Source organism: Ovis aries, chromosome 8 (genome assembly GCF_016772045.2).
Source record: "Ovis aries strain OAR_USU_Benz2616 breed Rambouillet chromosome 8, ARS-UI_Ramb_v3.0, whole genome shotgun sequence".
In the NCBI taxonomy this organism is placed as follows: domain Eukaryota; kingdom Metazoa; phylum Chordata; class Mammalia; order Artiodactyla; family Bovidae; genus Ovis; species Ovis aries.
The window spans coordinates 69,042,774-69,058,688 of record NC_056061.1 but is presented as its reverse complement, the minus strand read 5'-3'; the positions used below and the strand labels follow the sequence as shown (position 1 = coordinate 69,058,688).

The window sequence follows — 15,915 nt, the reverse complement described above, 5'->3', positions numbered from 1 at the left end:
CAGAAAACATTACGAAAGTAGAGGGTCACTATTTTCATGAAATGCTAGTTAATTGTGTAATGGTATAACCAAAGATTAACAGCATATAACACTTAACAATTATCATAATTATCATAATAATATCTAAAATTGATTGTTTTTAGTTATATAAGAGCATAATCACAAAAACTGTGTGAGGTAAAAATTATAATAATGTCCATTTTACGTATGAGAAAACTGAGGTTTAGAGAATGCTTAATTTAAGTAACTTGACCAAGATCCTCCAGTTTATAGTCAAAACTTTAACCTGGGCTATCAATATGCAGGTCAGGAAGCAACAGTTAGAACTGGACATGGAACAGACTGGTTCCAAATAGGAAAAGGAGTACGTCAAGGCTGTATATTGTCATCTTACTTATTTAACTCATATGCAGAGTACATCATGAGAAATGCTGGGCTGGAAGAAGCACAAGCTGGAATCAAGATTGCCAGGAGAAATATCAATCACCTCAGATATGCAGATGACACCACCCTTATGGCAGAAAGTGAACAGGAACTAAAAAGCCTCTTGATGAAAGTGAAAGTGGAGAGTGAAAAAGTTGGCTTAAAGCTCAACATTCAGAAAACGAAGATCATGGCATCTGGTCCCATCACTTCATGGGAAATAGATGGGAAACAGTGGAAACAGTGTCAGACTATTTGGGGGGGCTCCAAAATCACTGCAGATGGTGACTGCAGCCATGAAATTAAAAGACACTTCCTCCTTGGAAGGAAAGTTATGACCAACCTAGACAGCATATTCAAAAGCAGAGACATTACTTTGCCAACTAAGGTCCATCTAGCCAAGGCTGTGGTTTATCCAGTGGTCATGTATGGATGTGAGAGTTGGACTGTGAAGAAGGCTGAGCGCTGAAGAAATGACGCTTTTGAACAGTGGTGTTGGAGAAGACTCTTGAGAGTCCCTTGGACTGCAAGGAGATCCAACCAGTCCATTCTAAAGGAGATCAGTCCTGAGTGTTCTTTGGAAGGAATGATGCTAAAGCTGAAACTCCAGTACTTAGGCCACCTCATGCGAAGGGTTGACTCATTGGAAAAGACTCCACTGCTGGGAGGGATTGGGGGCAGGAGGAGAAGGGGACGACAGAGGATGAGATGGCTGGATGGCATCACCGACTCGTGAGTCTGAGCAGAGTCTGGGAGTTTGTGATGGACAGGGAGGTCTGGTGTGCTGCAATTCATGGGGTCTCAAAGAGTCGGACAGGACTGAGCAACTGAATTGAACCGAACTGAATCCAATATTAAAACCTGTGCCCTTCTTTAACTAGTACACCTTTTTTAGAACATTAAAAACATTATATATATAGCCTGTAATAGTATGAATATTAAATACAACATTGTCATTTAAACTGTAGCCAATAAGTTACATTTAGTAAGATGTTCAAGTACATATTTTTATGTATATCACAAATGGTTTATTACTTAATAGAAATGAAGTACTTTGAACTCTTTCTAGTTATTATCTTTTCAAAGCAAAAGTTACAATGTAGTCTAAATGAAATTAATTCACAAGCAAAACATTATTGTGACAAACGGAAAACACGGTTTGGAATTCCAATCTAAGCTGTCTTCATTTTCGCGTATTGGCAGGAGACGCGATCTCGCCATGAGGCTCTTGCTAAAACTCACCATCAGGGTGCTGCACCAATCCTCAGCCCAAGTGCGGACCCGGCTCCACCCAGCACTAAGCACACAGAGCTTCTCTTCCAAGACGGCCTCACCACCCTCGACCAAGTTCCTCAGGGCAGCACCGCTCTCTGTGATGGCGTTCAAATCAGCTTTTCTTTTCTCCAGATCCTTCAGAATATTCTAAAAAATAAAAATTCCAACACCCACTTGATCTCGCAGAATATGATAAAAGTTTACACAACCATCATTTTTAACATATTTTTCTTCCATATATATACGACTCCCTAGATTCGTCAAAAGTGCACAAGATTCCACAACTTGCTAACATGAGAGTTTTTAAGTTTCAAATAAAAATTAAATATTTAATTACACAAATACCAAAGAATGTAACAATTTTAGATGTGGAAAGGTAATTATTTCATTTATTTTTAAGTATAAATTTATTCAGTTCAGTTCAGTTCAGTTCAGTCTCTCAGTCTGGCCAACTCTTTGCGACCCTATGAATCGCAGCACGCCAGGCCTCCTTGTCCATCAGCAACTCCCGAAGTTCACTCAGACTCACGTCCATCAAGTCAGTGATACTGTCCAGCCATCCCATCCTCTGTCATCCCCTTCTCCTCCTGCCCCCAATCCCTCCCAGCAGCAGAGTCTTTTCCAATGAATCAACTCTTCGCGTGAGGTGGCCTAAGTACTGGAGTTTCAGCTTCAGCATCATTCCCTCCAAAGAAATCCCAGGGCTGATTTCCTTCAGAATGGACTGGTTGGATCTCCTTGCAGTCCAAGGGACTCTCAAGAGTCTTCTCCAACACCACAGTTCAAAAGCATCAATTCTTCAGCACTCGGCTTTCTTCACAGTCCAACTCTCACATCCATACATGACCACTGGATAAACCATAGCCTTGACTAGACAGACCTTAGTCGGCAAAGTAATGTCTCTGCTCTTCAATATGCTATCTAAGTTGGTCATAACTTTTCTTCCAAGGAGGAAGCATCTTTTAATTTCATGGCTGCAGTCACTATCTGCAGTGATTTTGGAGCCCCCCAAAATAAAGTCTGACACTGTTTCCACTGTTTCCCCATCTATTTCCCATGAAGTGATGGGACCAGATGGCATGATCTTCGTTTTCTGAATGTTGCGCTTTAAGCCAACTTATTACACACCAATAATTATCTGCATCATAACTTCACATATGAAGAATCAATTTAATTTTCAGTAACTACAAGCGGGCAAAGCAAGACTACCCCAGAACTCAAAATTCTAAAATACTCATAATGAATTTATCTCCTTGACTACTACAGGAAACAATTGATGTGCACTATATTTATTTGCAAGGACTACAACCTGATGCGAAGAACTGACTCATTTGAAAAGACCCTGATGCTGGGAAAGATTGAAGGTGGGAGGAGAGGGGGACAACAGAGGATGAAATGGTTGGATGGGCAACACCGACTCGACGGACATGAGTCTGGGGAAACTCCGTGAGTTGGTGATGGACAGGGAGGCTTGGCGTGTTGCACCCCATGGGGTTGCAAAGAGTCAGACACAACTGAGCGACAGAACTGAACTGAACAGCCCTATAACTAGGTAACTTAACATATAGTCTGTTTATAAACATTACAAAAAATATTTCATCTTAAGCACATCACAGGAAAAGTAGCACGTCTAAGCTTTGGTTCTGCAATTGTCATATTATGTAAAGGTAATACTCTGGATGGTATTATAACAACTTGATTCTCACATCTGTAAGTTTGACTAGAGAATTATAAAGAGAATGTTGGGTTCCAAAATTAAAACTGCAAAGTTCTTTCAATCAAAACGTAGCATGCACATATCTACCCTACTGCTGTTGTACCTTTTTAGAATAATATTTAAATAAACCATTTCAAGGAGCTCAAGTCCACATTCATTCTTACAACATTCAATCACATTTTGAAAGATAAAAATCCCAAGTGAGTCAAGATGTAAGATTCATTTGGCCTCATTAATTACTGGTATATTTGTAAAGACATCAAAATATTTCTCTCAATTAAGTGTTCTTCTCCAGCAAGGAGGGGAAAAAAACAGAAAAACAGAATACCCAGAGCCATGCTCTCTTCAGTTATTAACTTTCTACATTCCTTCAGTGGCTATGGACTGATTGGCTACAGTAGTCTTTAAAAACTATAAGAAATAATTAATTACATGCAACTAAATTTAAACAGTACACAAACTATGTTAATAAATTTTATTGGAAAGAAAATGGCTACACCGAAAATGCTGATTTTTAAGCTATGGAATAAAAACATTACATTCTGGAATGAAGATGCTATTTAAATTTTGCAGTGGAAAATATAATTTTATAGTGGTGGAATGGAGAAGGCAATGTCAACCCACTCCAGTACTCTTGCCTGGAAAATCCCATGGATGGAGGAGCCTGGTAGGCTGCAGTCCATGGGGTCGCTAAGAGTCAGACACAACTGAGCGACTTCACTTTCACTTGTCACTTTCATGCACTGGAGAAGGAAATGGCAACCCACTCCAGTGTTCTTGCCTGGAGAATCCCAGGGACGGGGGAGCCTGGTGGGCTGCCATCTATGGGGTCACACAGAGTCGGACATGACTGAAGTGACTTAGCAGCAGCAGCACAGTGGTGGAAATACACTGAAGAGTTGTAAAATATGCATGGTTCTTAACTCTGACAATACAAGTTGAAACAATTGGGTGAGGATGTTACGTACTGATGTTTCATTTGGTTTACTCTAATGATGTGAATGTACTGTGAATTTGTGATTTGTATCTTCATTATTTCAAATCTGAAATAAGATTAAGTGGGAATTTAAGAGTGAATGGTTCCAGAAGAAATAAATATCATTACTTATTGTCTTTGCCCTAAAGATGATAATCAATTGAAAAACTAATTGAATGTATGTGAGTACACAAAGATGATTAAAAATTAAATATGCAAAAATGGATACTGCCTGTGTACCAGCTATAAGAAATCAGTTTAAAATAAAAAGTATATTTTTTACATACTAAAATAAAATACTAAAATAAATACACAGGAATAAACTTTTTGGCATATATGCATAATGTTTACAAAGCATTATGTAGACAGGGAATTCGGAGAGGAAATGAGACATTTACATGTTACTAAAAAGACTTAATTTAGTAAAGATGTCAATTCCCCTCAAAACAAATTTATAAACTTAAGGCAATTCAAACCAAAGTTTCTGAAAGAATTTTTTAAAGAATTTAAGAGTAATAATTTTAAAATTCATATGAGTATATACAAAAGAAGGAACATAAAGTCAGGAAATCCTGTCATTAACTACATGCTAAAGTTTATTATAGAACCACATACTAAATAGTTGAAGAACTTTTCAGAGGGTCAGATCAGCGAAGCAGAAAATAAAGCAAAGTAACAGACAAAAAGAATACATGAATTGAGCAGGTCAAGTCAGTGAGGAAAGGATAATTACTCAACAAATAGTGCTGAGATAACTAGCAAACTATTTGGGGAAAAAAGGGTTAGAGCCTTACCTCATTACATACACCAAACTAAATTCCAGAAGGATTAAAGCATTAAAGGTAAAAAAGATGAAACTACAAAAGAGCTAGAAGAGAATATAAGTAAGTAATTATGTAATTTTGTTGTAAAGTTGGCCTTTCTAAACACTAAAGGCAAAAATTAGGGCAAAAAGATCATATTCTTTAAAAAATGTATAATAAGTGTTTTTAAAATATACAGAACAGGAAGGAAACTAGAGTGGCAAAAAATTGCATCAATATACAACATATTAAGCTTTAATAATTGTAACAGGTAAAGATCTCCAAATTACAAGATCAAATGGAGACAGAGCTACAAATGACCTGTATACTAAAGGAAAATGTTCTAATTAAATAACCAAGACATGTTATCTGTCTACCATTGTCAAAAGTTTAGTTAAAACAGGCAAGTAGGAATTCTCACTCACAGCTGTTGGGTAAAACATTTCTGAAGGACAATTTCGTAACCAGTATAGACTTTAAAATGGATACATCCCTTGACCCAATATTTTTAGAGCTAAGAATTTATCCTCAGAAAATTAATTAGCATTAAAATATATGCTAAGATTTAACCACAAGTATACTCATCACAGCAGTTTTTACAATAGTGAAAACTGGTAATAATTTAAATGGCCATGAATAGAGGAATGGGACAATAAGAAATAAAATATTCAATGAAATACTATCTATCTCCAATGTATGACACAAAACACTTGTAGATAAAAGAAAATGTTAAAGATATAATCTGCTTTTCAAAAAGGTAATGAAACACTAGATAAAATTCTTTTTAAAATATATGCTTATGCCCGCATGTCTACATGGGCCTACAAAAAAACTGAAATGATAACAGGGTATTCCTTCAACAAAGATCATTTTTGCTCCTGTCTCTTTTTTAGTATTACACTATGCAAATATCATTTAATTAGCTTATAGGACTCATGGGACTAATAAAAAATAATGACTTTCAAAGTGTAGAAAAAAGATAATATTTCCTTGAAAAAACTTTAATTAAAAAAAATATATAGTTAAGTGCCTTTGGTTGTCATTCATCCATTGTAACCCATGAATTCCACTGTTTTTCACTTCCTTCATATATCCCTTTTACTCCACACAGCCCACGGCAATTATACATTCCATGAGCTATTAAACTGAGAACATTCTTTCTAGTGACTAATATCTTGAGTTTCTTACAACAGCTAACTCCAAAGAGCATTCAAATTAAGGAACTATATCACACCAGGACCTCAGAGCACCTCCCTCTTCACACCCCAAAAGTCGACACCTGTAGAAGAAGTCAAAACTGATACCTGGGGTTTTATATAAAGCTCTGTCACAGTACTGATCATTTATTTTCAGCATTTATCTCTAGTATACATGCTTCTTAGAAAATGAATTGAGAAAAAGAGAATGCCTTGGTTCAAAGAAAGAAAAACTAGTTTGTGTTTCATTCAATTCTTTGTCCACCTCAAAAGAGAGAATTGGCAAATCAATGCTCTAATCTATGTGATCTCTAATGTAGGACTAGAGAAAATTGTTTGATCTTCTATTGATTTTTTTAAAAATTCTGTTTCTCTGCTCTCTACAGTTAGCAATTAGCTTGCAATAGAAAGATTAGTTTGCAGTTAGCTTGCAGTAGGAAGATTAGTTACTGGTACAAAACTTACTACAGAAGAATTAATAAATTCAGCACAATACTTCGTGAAGAATGAATACCCAAAAAATGTCACTGATTTTGAAGGTGATAGTTATACTATATAAGTATAATGACTACAAAGACCTTGTTGAGCCATGTGAGTTTAACTCTTCAGAATCAAGATAAAAATATCTTCTGGGGAATTCCTTTCCAATTATTTGGACTCTACACTTTCACTGTCAAGGACCCAGGTTCAATCCCTAGTGGGAAACGAAGATCCCACAAGCTGAGAGGTGTGGCCAAAATCAATCAATAAATCTTTCCCCTATCTTAATATACATATATGTATATATTATATGTATATGTCTATATATGCATGTGTGTGCGTGTGTGTGTGTGTCTTCTGAAGTTAGCTGCTTTTAAAATATTCTTATTCTTTTTCAGGACAGAGATGTGGAAAAAAGAATGGAAAAATGAAAAGACGATATTTAGTATGAAATGGAGACAAATGACATATACCCAGATTTCTCTGATCAGAATGCCACAGATTACACTGATAATCTTCATGGTTCACCTGAACTACAACTTACTTTAGCCCAGGAAATTTCTGTATCCAAATCACCAAGCAAAGTTTCTGAAGTGGATTTCTGTACCAGTTCTGTTTCAGTAACAGAAAGCCATTCAGAGAGAGAAGCAGCCTCTTTCTTCATTTTCCGAGCCAACTGGGATGCTCTTTCCAGATCCTGTTTTCCCTCTGTCACCTTAAAAAAAAAAGCACAAGTGAGATGAACACAGGTGGAAACAAATATGAACTAAAGATCCACACGGATTCATAGTTAACCTCCAAGACATACCTAACCTTTATCTCTGGCACCTAGAATCACTCCATTCCTGCATTTCTGCAGGAAGATAATATACTGTAGTGGTTAAGTGTCAGGCAACCCTGGATTTTTATCTTAGTTCTACCACTTAACTTCCTAAGTGACCTTGGTAGAGATATAGCCCTCAGAAGGTTGTTATGAGTTTTTAGTGAGGAAAATATATACACAAAGGTCTTGCCCCAGTCCCTTCAACAAGGTTAAGGAATCAATTAATATCATCTTTCATCATTTTGAGCATAAGATGTCTTAAAACCCTCTCAATGAAGGATTCTGTTTAAAAAACATACATACATCAACAAGAGGGAGAAATAGCAAGATTTTTTACAATCATATGTTTCACAATGAACTGCTTAATTTAAAATACATTAAATGGCTATGAAATACAAACTTTTATTACTATTTTGTTTTTACTGTTGTTATTAAAAAGCAAATGAACTTAACTGACATTTAACCAGCCTCTCATATTATAGTAATGAATCTACACATGTCATAAAATAAAACCCTGTGATCAGCACCGTTTTTTCCACTTAACAGAACAGGACAGTGAAGCTTAAAAAGGTTAAGGCCATGAGCAGAGCGGCATGACCACAAGACTGAGCCTGGTCTGACCACTGGCATTACACAATGGTACGTTCAGACTAAAGTGATTCACAACCTAATGCTGAGCTAACACTTTAAAGGATGTCAAACACAATAAATACACGAAAACATGTTCCTCCTTTTATGTGCACGTATGTGTAGATGACAATATTCTCAGTAGTAGAGTGAAATGTCATGTATGGGATGAAATTTTTCAGATATAGAAATCAAATTTTCTTAGTAAGTAAAATGGGATTGCATTTCTTACTCATCCTATAAGTTTATTTTTACTCTTGCATGTCTCAAAGATTATTATTCAATTCCTTCATAAAAGTGAAATTTTTTTCCTATGGAGTTTAATTAAAATTCATGACTCTAAATTAATAGCACCTCAAGTCAGACTTCAGGAGAAAAATATTTGAAATATGTTAAAAGATATTATGATACTTATCTGACTGACAAGCCCAGGCAACTACACAATCATCATAAAACTTAATGCTACCAAAGATTTTGGTATACCAGGAAGAAAATAATTTACAGTTCAACTTATAACAATTTACACTCTCTTCAGCTGATCTAATCAATATATTTTAAGATGTACTGAATATTAAATTAGGCAATATCAAGTTGTAAATCTTTTACCTAATCATTTATCCCTTCTCTCTCCTGGATATGCAAACATTCCTTCTCAATAGGATCATTCCCACCAAGGATGAAACACTCAAGCATCTGTCTGTCTATCTCTTTCTCTCTCTCTCACACCCACATACACACACACATACATACACATACACATTTCCTCCTTTGGCCCCACCTTCCCTCCCTCTCTCCTACCTTTCTCACGCAAATTCTCAAAACCATTTGTCATCCCCCATACAGTGTTCAAGCCATGACATTCTGGCCTCTACCTCCATCATGCCACAGAAATCATCTTTGCTAAGCTCAGTGATGACCTCAATGGCAAAAGATCTACTGTATGCTTTTAAGTGGATGCCTTGTTTTTAATATTTCAGTAATATTCCAAACAAAAACCTACACTCCTTCTCCAAATACTCTCCTTCCTTCAGCTTCTCACACCTAGCACGTTCCTGGTATACTACCACTTCTTATCACTTTTTTATATGTAGTTTCTCATGCATATAAAATACATGGTTGCACAGTGTGTGTTTTTAAGGTGTATATTGTAATCATTTTATACACATACACATTGTGAAATGAGTACCACAGTTAATTAACACATCCATCATTACATAGTTACCTTTTCCTGTGGTGAGAACGCTTAAGATCTACTTTATTAGCAGATGTCAAGTTTGCAATTATAGAAAACAACACGGAGGGCCCTCAAAAATTTTTAAAAAGAACTACCACTATATGATCCAGCAACCCTACTCCTGGTATACAACAAAGGAAATGAAATCATCATTTTAAAGAGATATCTGCATTCCCATACTCACTGCGGCATTATTCACAATAGCCACTGATAAATAAATGGATAAAGAAATGTGGTATACATATATAAACACACACACACATACATATATACTTTAGTCTCTTTTACAAGCTCATCTTCTTCAAATATCCTCCTGAGTGATGTAATCCCTCAAAACTTACTTAATTCAGAAACTTTTCTTTTTTCACTCTTGATATATCCTCTCCCTAGGCAATCTCATCATCACTGAAAATTTTAATTATCACCTCTATGCGTATGACTCAAAAAATTTGTATCTTCATCCCAGATATATTCTCCAGACTTGAATAACTGTGTGAATATCTGACATATCAATTAACTCTCGCAAAGACACTTGAAATGTCAGCATATCCAATACACGTTTATGATTTTCCACGCTTTTGCCTTTAAGTGTCCCATCCAATGACGGCACCACGATCTTCCACATAATCAAGCCAGAAACCCAGGAGTCTCGTTCATCTCTCTCCTGCATCTCCACATCAAATCCTCCACCAAGTCCTGCTTACTTTACATCCTAAGTATCTATTTTAAAAATCTGTTCATACTATCTCCAATGTTCCACCCTAGTTCAAAGCACCATCATTTCTCACTAAGAGCATGACAATGACTTCCTAACTGGTCTTCTTACATCCATGCTTGCCTGTCTGCAATGTACCCTCCAAACTGCAGTGAGTGGCCTTTTAGAAAAACAAATATCTGCGCATGTTCTCTCCCTGCTAAAGCCCTGCAATAATTGCTCATTACTGCAGAGACAGAGATTAACGTATTTACCACAAACTCGAAGACACTGGTAGGATCTGGTATCATCACATCTCGCCAACACGCTTGTTCTCACACTTGTTCTCTCTGCTTTAGCCACATAAATGTACCATGCCGCCTAGTGCCACGGACTTTTACACATGATGTTCCATCAGCCTCAAAAATTCTTCCACTGATTTTTGCCCTGGCTACTACGACTTATCCTTCAGATCTCAGCTTATACACCACTTTCTCAGGGAAGCTTTCCTAACCCAGACTGGATCAAATCCCTCTTTACACATACTCCTACAGTGCTACATATATTCCTTCTTAACACTTTCGGCTGATAATTTGACATTACTTTGTATGACTGCTTGATTAAAGCTTTCTTCTTTTATTTCTCACAGTTGCGCTTGGCAGAGAGAACATGTTTTTGCTCATCACTGTATCTCTAACTGCCTGTGTAACTCCTCATATACAGTAAAGTCTAGTTGTGTTGAGTGAGAAAATGACCTAACTCTAAAGCCATAATCACAGAAATTTGGTGTAAAAACCAGCCACACTGTTACCATTTATAAAATGCCCTGTCAATTAATAAATACAGTGAAAGTGAAAGTCGCTCAGTCTTGTCCAACCCTTTGTGACCCCTTAGACTATACAGTCCATAGAATTCTCCAGAATACTGGGGTGGGTAGCTGTTCCCTTCTACAGGGGACCTTCCCAACCCAGAAATTGAACCCAGGTCTCTCGTATTGCAGGCAGATTCTTTACCATCTGAGCTACGAGGGAAGCCCAAATAATACGGTACTATTTCACAAGTAACTTCAGCTGTATAATATAAAAAGAAGCTCTTACCATACGTGTTCCAGATGTGCAGTGTATCAAAAATGGTATACCAGTATATCACATCAGTAATCTAATATTGCAGAAGTGAAATCCAAATTGCCCAGGAAATGTATGACTGTTAGTAATCTCAAAGTAATCACAAAATTGCAGCTTGTATTCTCTGGGCTTGTGTAGAAACTTGGTTAATATTTAATAACCACAGAAGGGTTTAATATATTATCTAACACAGCTTTTCAATATTAATGAGAATGTTTCACTTCATTTGTTTCTGTGTTTTATCTTGTTTTTGCTTGTCTGGTTTCAGGGCAGAGATTCTCAATAAGAGAAGACGTTAAGCTTAATGGATCCAGTCAGTCATTCACAATAAAGGGCCTAACAACTTCGCCACAAATTCACTAAAATGTCCAAGTTATAGATGTTTCTGGATAGGATTTTAAATCCTGCTGGATTAATGTGAAGTTCCTGATACTATTTATTAGAGTCCTAATGTTTTTAACACTTCTCAAAGGATTGTTCAATCTAGAAATCCAAGGACCAATAACCTGTGTTTATACAGAGACTATTACTTATGGAGTTTCCTCACAATAACTTATGAAATGTCATAGCCTTTGAAAATATAGAAATTAGTCTGGATTAAATATTAAAAATACATTTCTATGTAACTATTCACCACTTTAATAGTAACATACTCTGTGAAAAGGCAAAAAGATATGATACTAAAAGATGAACCCCACAGGTCAGTAGGTGTCTATATGGTCTATAAGGTGTCTATGAGGTCAATATGCTACTGGAGGAGAATGGAGAAAAGAGGCTGAGCGAAAGCAAAAATAACGTTCAGTTGTGGATGTGACTGGTGGTGAAAGGAAAAGTCCAATACTGTAAAGAAAAATATTGCATAGGAATCTGGAATGTTAGGTCCATGAATCAAGGTAAATTGGAAGTGGTCAACCAAAAGACGGCAAGAGTGAAAATTGACATTTCAGGAATCAGTGAACTAAAATGGACAGGAATGGGAGAATTTAATTCATATGACCATTATAACTACTACAAAGCTATGGTTTTTCCAGCCATCATGTATGGATGTGAAAGTTGGACTATAAAGAAAGCTGACCACCAAAGAACTGATGCTTTTGAACTGTGGTGGTGGAGAGGACTCTTGAGAGTGCCTTGGACTGCAAGGAGATCCAACCAGTCCATCCTAAAGGAAATCAACACTGAATATTCATTGGAATGACTGATGCTGAAGTTGAAACTCCAATATTTTGGCTACCTGATGCAAAGAACTGACCCATTGGAAAAGACCCTGATGCTCGGAAAGACTGAAGGTGAGAGGAGAAGGGGACGACAAAGGATGAGATGGTTGGATGGCATCACTGGCTCAATGGACATGTGTTTGAGTGAGCTCTGGGAGTTGGTGATGGATAGGGAAGCCAGGCATGCTGCAGTCCATGGGGTCGCAAAGAGTCAGACACAACTAAGCAACTGAACTGAACTGAAATGTGGACAAGAATCCCTTAGAAGAAATGGAGTGACCCTCATAGTCAACACACACTTTTAAAGATATATAATAAAAATTATTGGAATAAATGGAAACATGTATGATTGATGCCATAAAATTCAAATAAGCATTCTTCTCCCAGAAGTAAAATTTTAGAATACATAAATGAGAGAGACAGAGGGGGCAGTACACCTGCCCTGCTCACCTGGGCACCCAGGTCATTGTAGAGAACCTTCAGAGAAGTCAGCTGCTCATCCATCCCCTTAGGGTTGTCGGTTTGCTGCTTCTGGACAATGTGCCTTCCTGTTTTGATTACTGTCTCCACTTCAAGCTTGACTTCACTCAAAATTTTATAGAGTTTCTTAAAAATAAAGCCAGACAAATAATACATATTAGTGAAAATGTGGTAACTGGAAACATTTCAGAACATGGATGACAAAGATCGACAGCTAAGAACTAACCATGGAGATCAAAGGGCTTTATCTCTCTCAGATCTGGTTCAAAGAATGAGTAAGATGAAATCAAGGTTGTAATAATTTTTTAAATTCAGATAAGAAAATACACTCATAGGGATTATACTTGTCTTATTTAAAAAAGACTCAAACCTGTATCTTAAAGGTTTAGGGAAGTACTTGATAATATGAACATTTTTCCTACAAAAAATGGGAAACATGAGGACAAAAAGTTGAACGTCTAACATTTTTTAAAATTACATTTTTCAAAATCCTAAATGCCATTACTAGAAAAAAGCTAATGCTGGCTATTTCCGGCTGTGGGAATTTCAAAGTATTAAGATACAATTTTTTTCTTACAGTTCTCTGAAATACAAAGTCTACCACAATGAGCACATGTTAGTTATATAATGAAAAAACATATAAAAGTTCCATACATCAATATGTAAGAAGCTGAAGTTATATAGGTCAAATTCAGAGATGCCCTCATCCTCATTGCTTTGAAACTGAAAAGCTTTATCCTGGGCAGGTTCTCTTATCTCCATTCATCATAGTGTTGACCTGAAACACCCACGTGGCATGGCCCCATAGTAACAGACCATTGGACTAAATGACCCAAGATCAAGGACAGTGCTTGCTTTGGTGATCTCTGCATCTCAGTAAATATACCTGTACATTCATACATGCATATGCACACGTATTATGTATAAAAATACATCCTATTTGTTCATCCTTTCATTCATTCCAGTTTTTAAGTAATCAAACAATCTTCAGCATGCAAAGACATGTGGAGATTGCAGTTTTGAAAAGCACAAAGAACTCTTCCCAGACTTTTCTTAACATGTGTCATCTTCCGTTTTCTCATGATTCTTCTCAGGCAAAACCCCAATTCTAAGACTGAATACTCAGGCTGCTGCTGCCGCTGCTAAGTCACGTCAGTCGTGTCCGACTCTGTGCGACCCCATAGACGGCAGCCCACCAGGCTCCCCCGTCCCTGGGATTCCCCAGGCAAGAACACTGGAATGGGTTGCCATTTCCTTCTCCAATGCATGAAAGCGAAAAGTGAAAATGAAGTTGCTCAGTCGTGTCCGACTCTTCACGACCCCATGGACTGCAGCCCACCAGGCTCCTCCACCCATGGGATTTTCCAGGCAAGAGTATTGGAGTGGGGTGCCATTGCCTTCTCCAAATACTCAGGCACATGATCTTTAAATTTCTGTGCAACTGAATTTTAAAGTTCAAACTAAAAAGTAATAAAGTCTTTCAAATAATTTTTTCTTTTACATCTTAAGTTTAGATTTGATTTAAAATTTTATTTCCTAGAGAATGATTTTTATGCTACCATATGACTGACATCCATTCTAAGTATAATTTCTTCTTTCACACTTTAGGCTTAAACTGTATAAATTAATATTTAAAATTTTACTTTCTTTGAGAATGAATTTGCTGTACATTGCAATATTCCTGACATTCATTCTAAGTATGGTTCTTCTGGTAGTGGTTTAGTTACTAAGTTGTGTCCAGCTCTTGCGACCTCATGGACTGTAGCCTGCCAGATTCCTCTGTCCATGGGATTCTCCAAGCAGGAATACTGGACTGGGTTGCCATTTCCTGGTTCTTCTAGCTAACTCAAATTTATCCTTTAAAATTTAGCTGTTTAGTCACATTCTGTCAAAGCCTTCCCTAACTTCATACTGTGATTAAGATATGCTTTCTTCTTGTTTTTAAATCATGTTATATACATGTCTATTCTGGTTTCCTTATCTCATTACACTGTACTTCAGTTCAGTTCAGTTCAGTCACTCAGTTGTGTCCAACTCTTTGCAACCCCATGAATCGCAGCACGCCAGGCCTCCCTGTCCACCACCAACTCCCGGAGTTTACTCAAACTCATGTCCATCGAGTCGGTGATGCCATCCAGCCATCTCATCCTCTGTTGTCCCCTTCTCCTCCTGCCCCAATCCCTCCCCGCATCAGAGTCTTTTCCAATGAGTCAGCTCTTCGCATGGAGTAGCCAAAGTATGGAGTTTCAGCTTTAGCATCATTCCTTCCAAAGAACACCCAGGACTGATCTCCTTTAGAATGGACTGGTTGGATCTCCTTACACTGGAGTGATTGATTTTAATCTCTGCTGTCTCTCTCTCCTATCTCTTCTAATTTCCTAGGAGGAAAGAACCACACTTCTAATTTTCTAACCTGTTTTTCATCATTTATCCTTATTCTTAGCACATTTTAGACTAACAACAACTGAACAAACCATGTACATAAGCACTAGATGAAGCCATATTAGCAACAGGAAAACCCGTTGGACACATTAACAACCCAGTGGCCTTACCATACACTTGTCCAAGTGGGTCTGTATGACATCAGGGTCCACATCCTTCACATCCAGAATATGAAGCTCTGCTTTCACACCATCAAGCACACGCTTGCAGTCAAGCATGCGCTGTTCAAAGTTAGCAGGCTTCTGGAAAAGCTGGAACTTTGTGGACACCTCTCGAAGTTTCCTCTGTTGGCAGAAATGAAAATAATAATTCATGTTAGAATGATAAACTCTCTCAGCAGAGAATATTAGCATAATACATACTTCGAGAAGGGGTAGAATAAAGGAACAATAAAAATACTCCTT

General features: G+C 37.2%; 1 protein-coding gene across 22 annotated transcripts in view; it reads right to left on the bottom strand.

Moving 5' to 3' along the window:
• UTRN (utrophin) overlaps positions 1 to 15,915 on the bottom strand; it is a 555,518-nt gene that overhangs the window by 336,478 nt on the left and 203,125 nt on the right. For all 22 annotated transcript variants that reach the window (XM_060419779.1, XM_060419784.1, XM_060419780.1 and 19 more), the window contains 4 exons: positions 15,622 to 15,795; positions 13,040 to 13,195; positions 7,415 to 7,585; positions 1,666 to 1,845 (listed from right to left, as the gene is read on the bottom strand). In XM_060419779.1, coding sequence (XP_060275762.1) covers positions 1,666 to 1,845; positions 7,415 to 7,585; positions 13,040 to 13,195; positions 15,622 to 15,795 — 681 coding nt within the window. The remainder of the gene's footprint in view (positions 1 to 1,665; positions 1,846 to 7,414; positions 7,586 to 13,039; positions 13,196 to 15,621; positions 15,796 to 15,915) is intronic.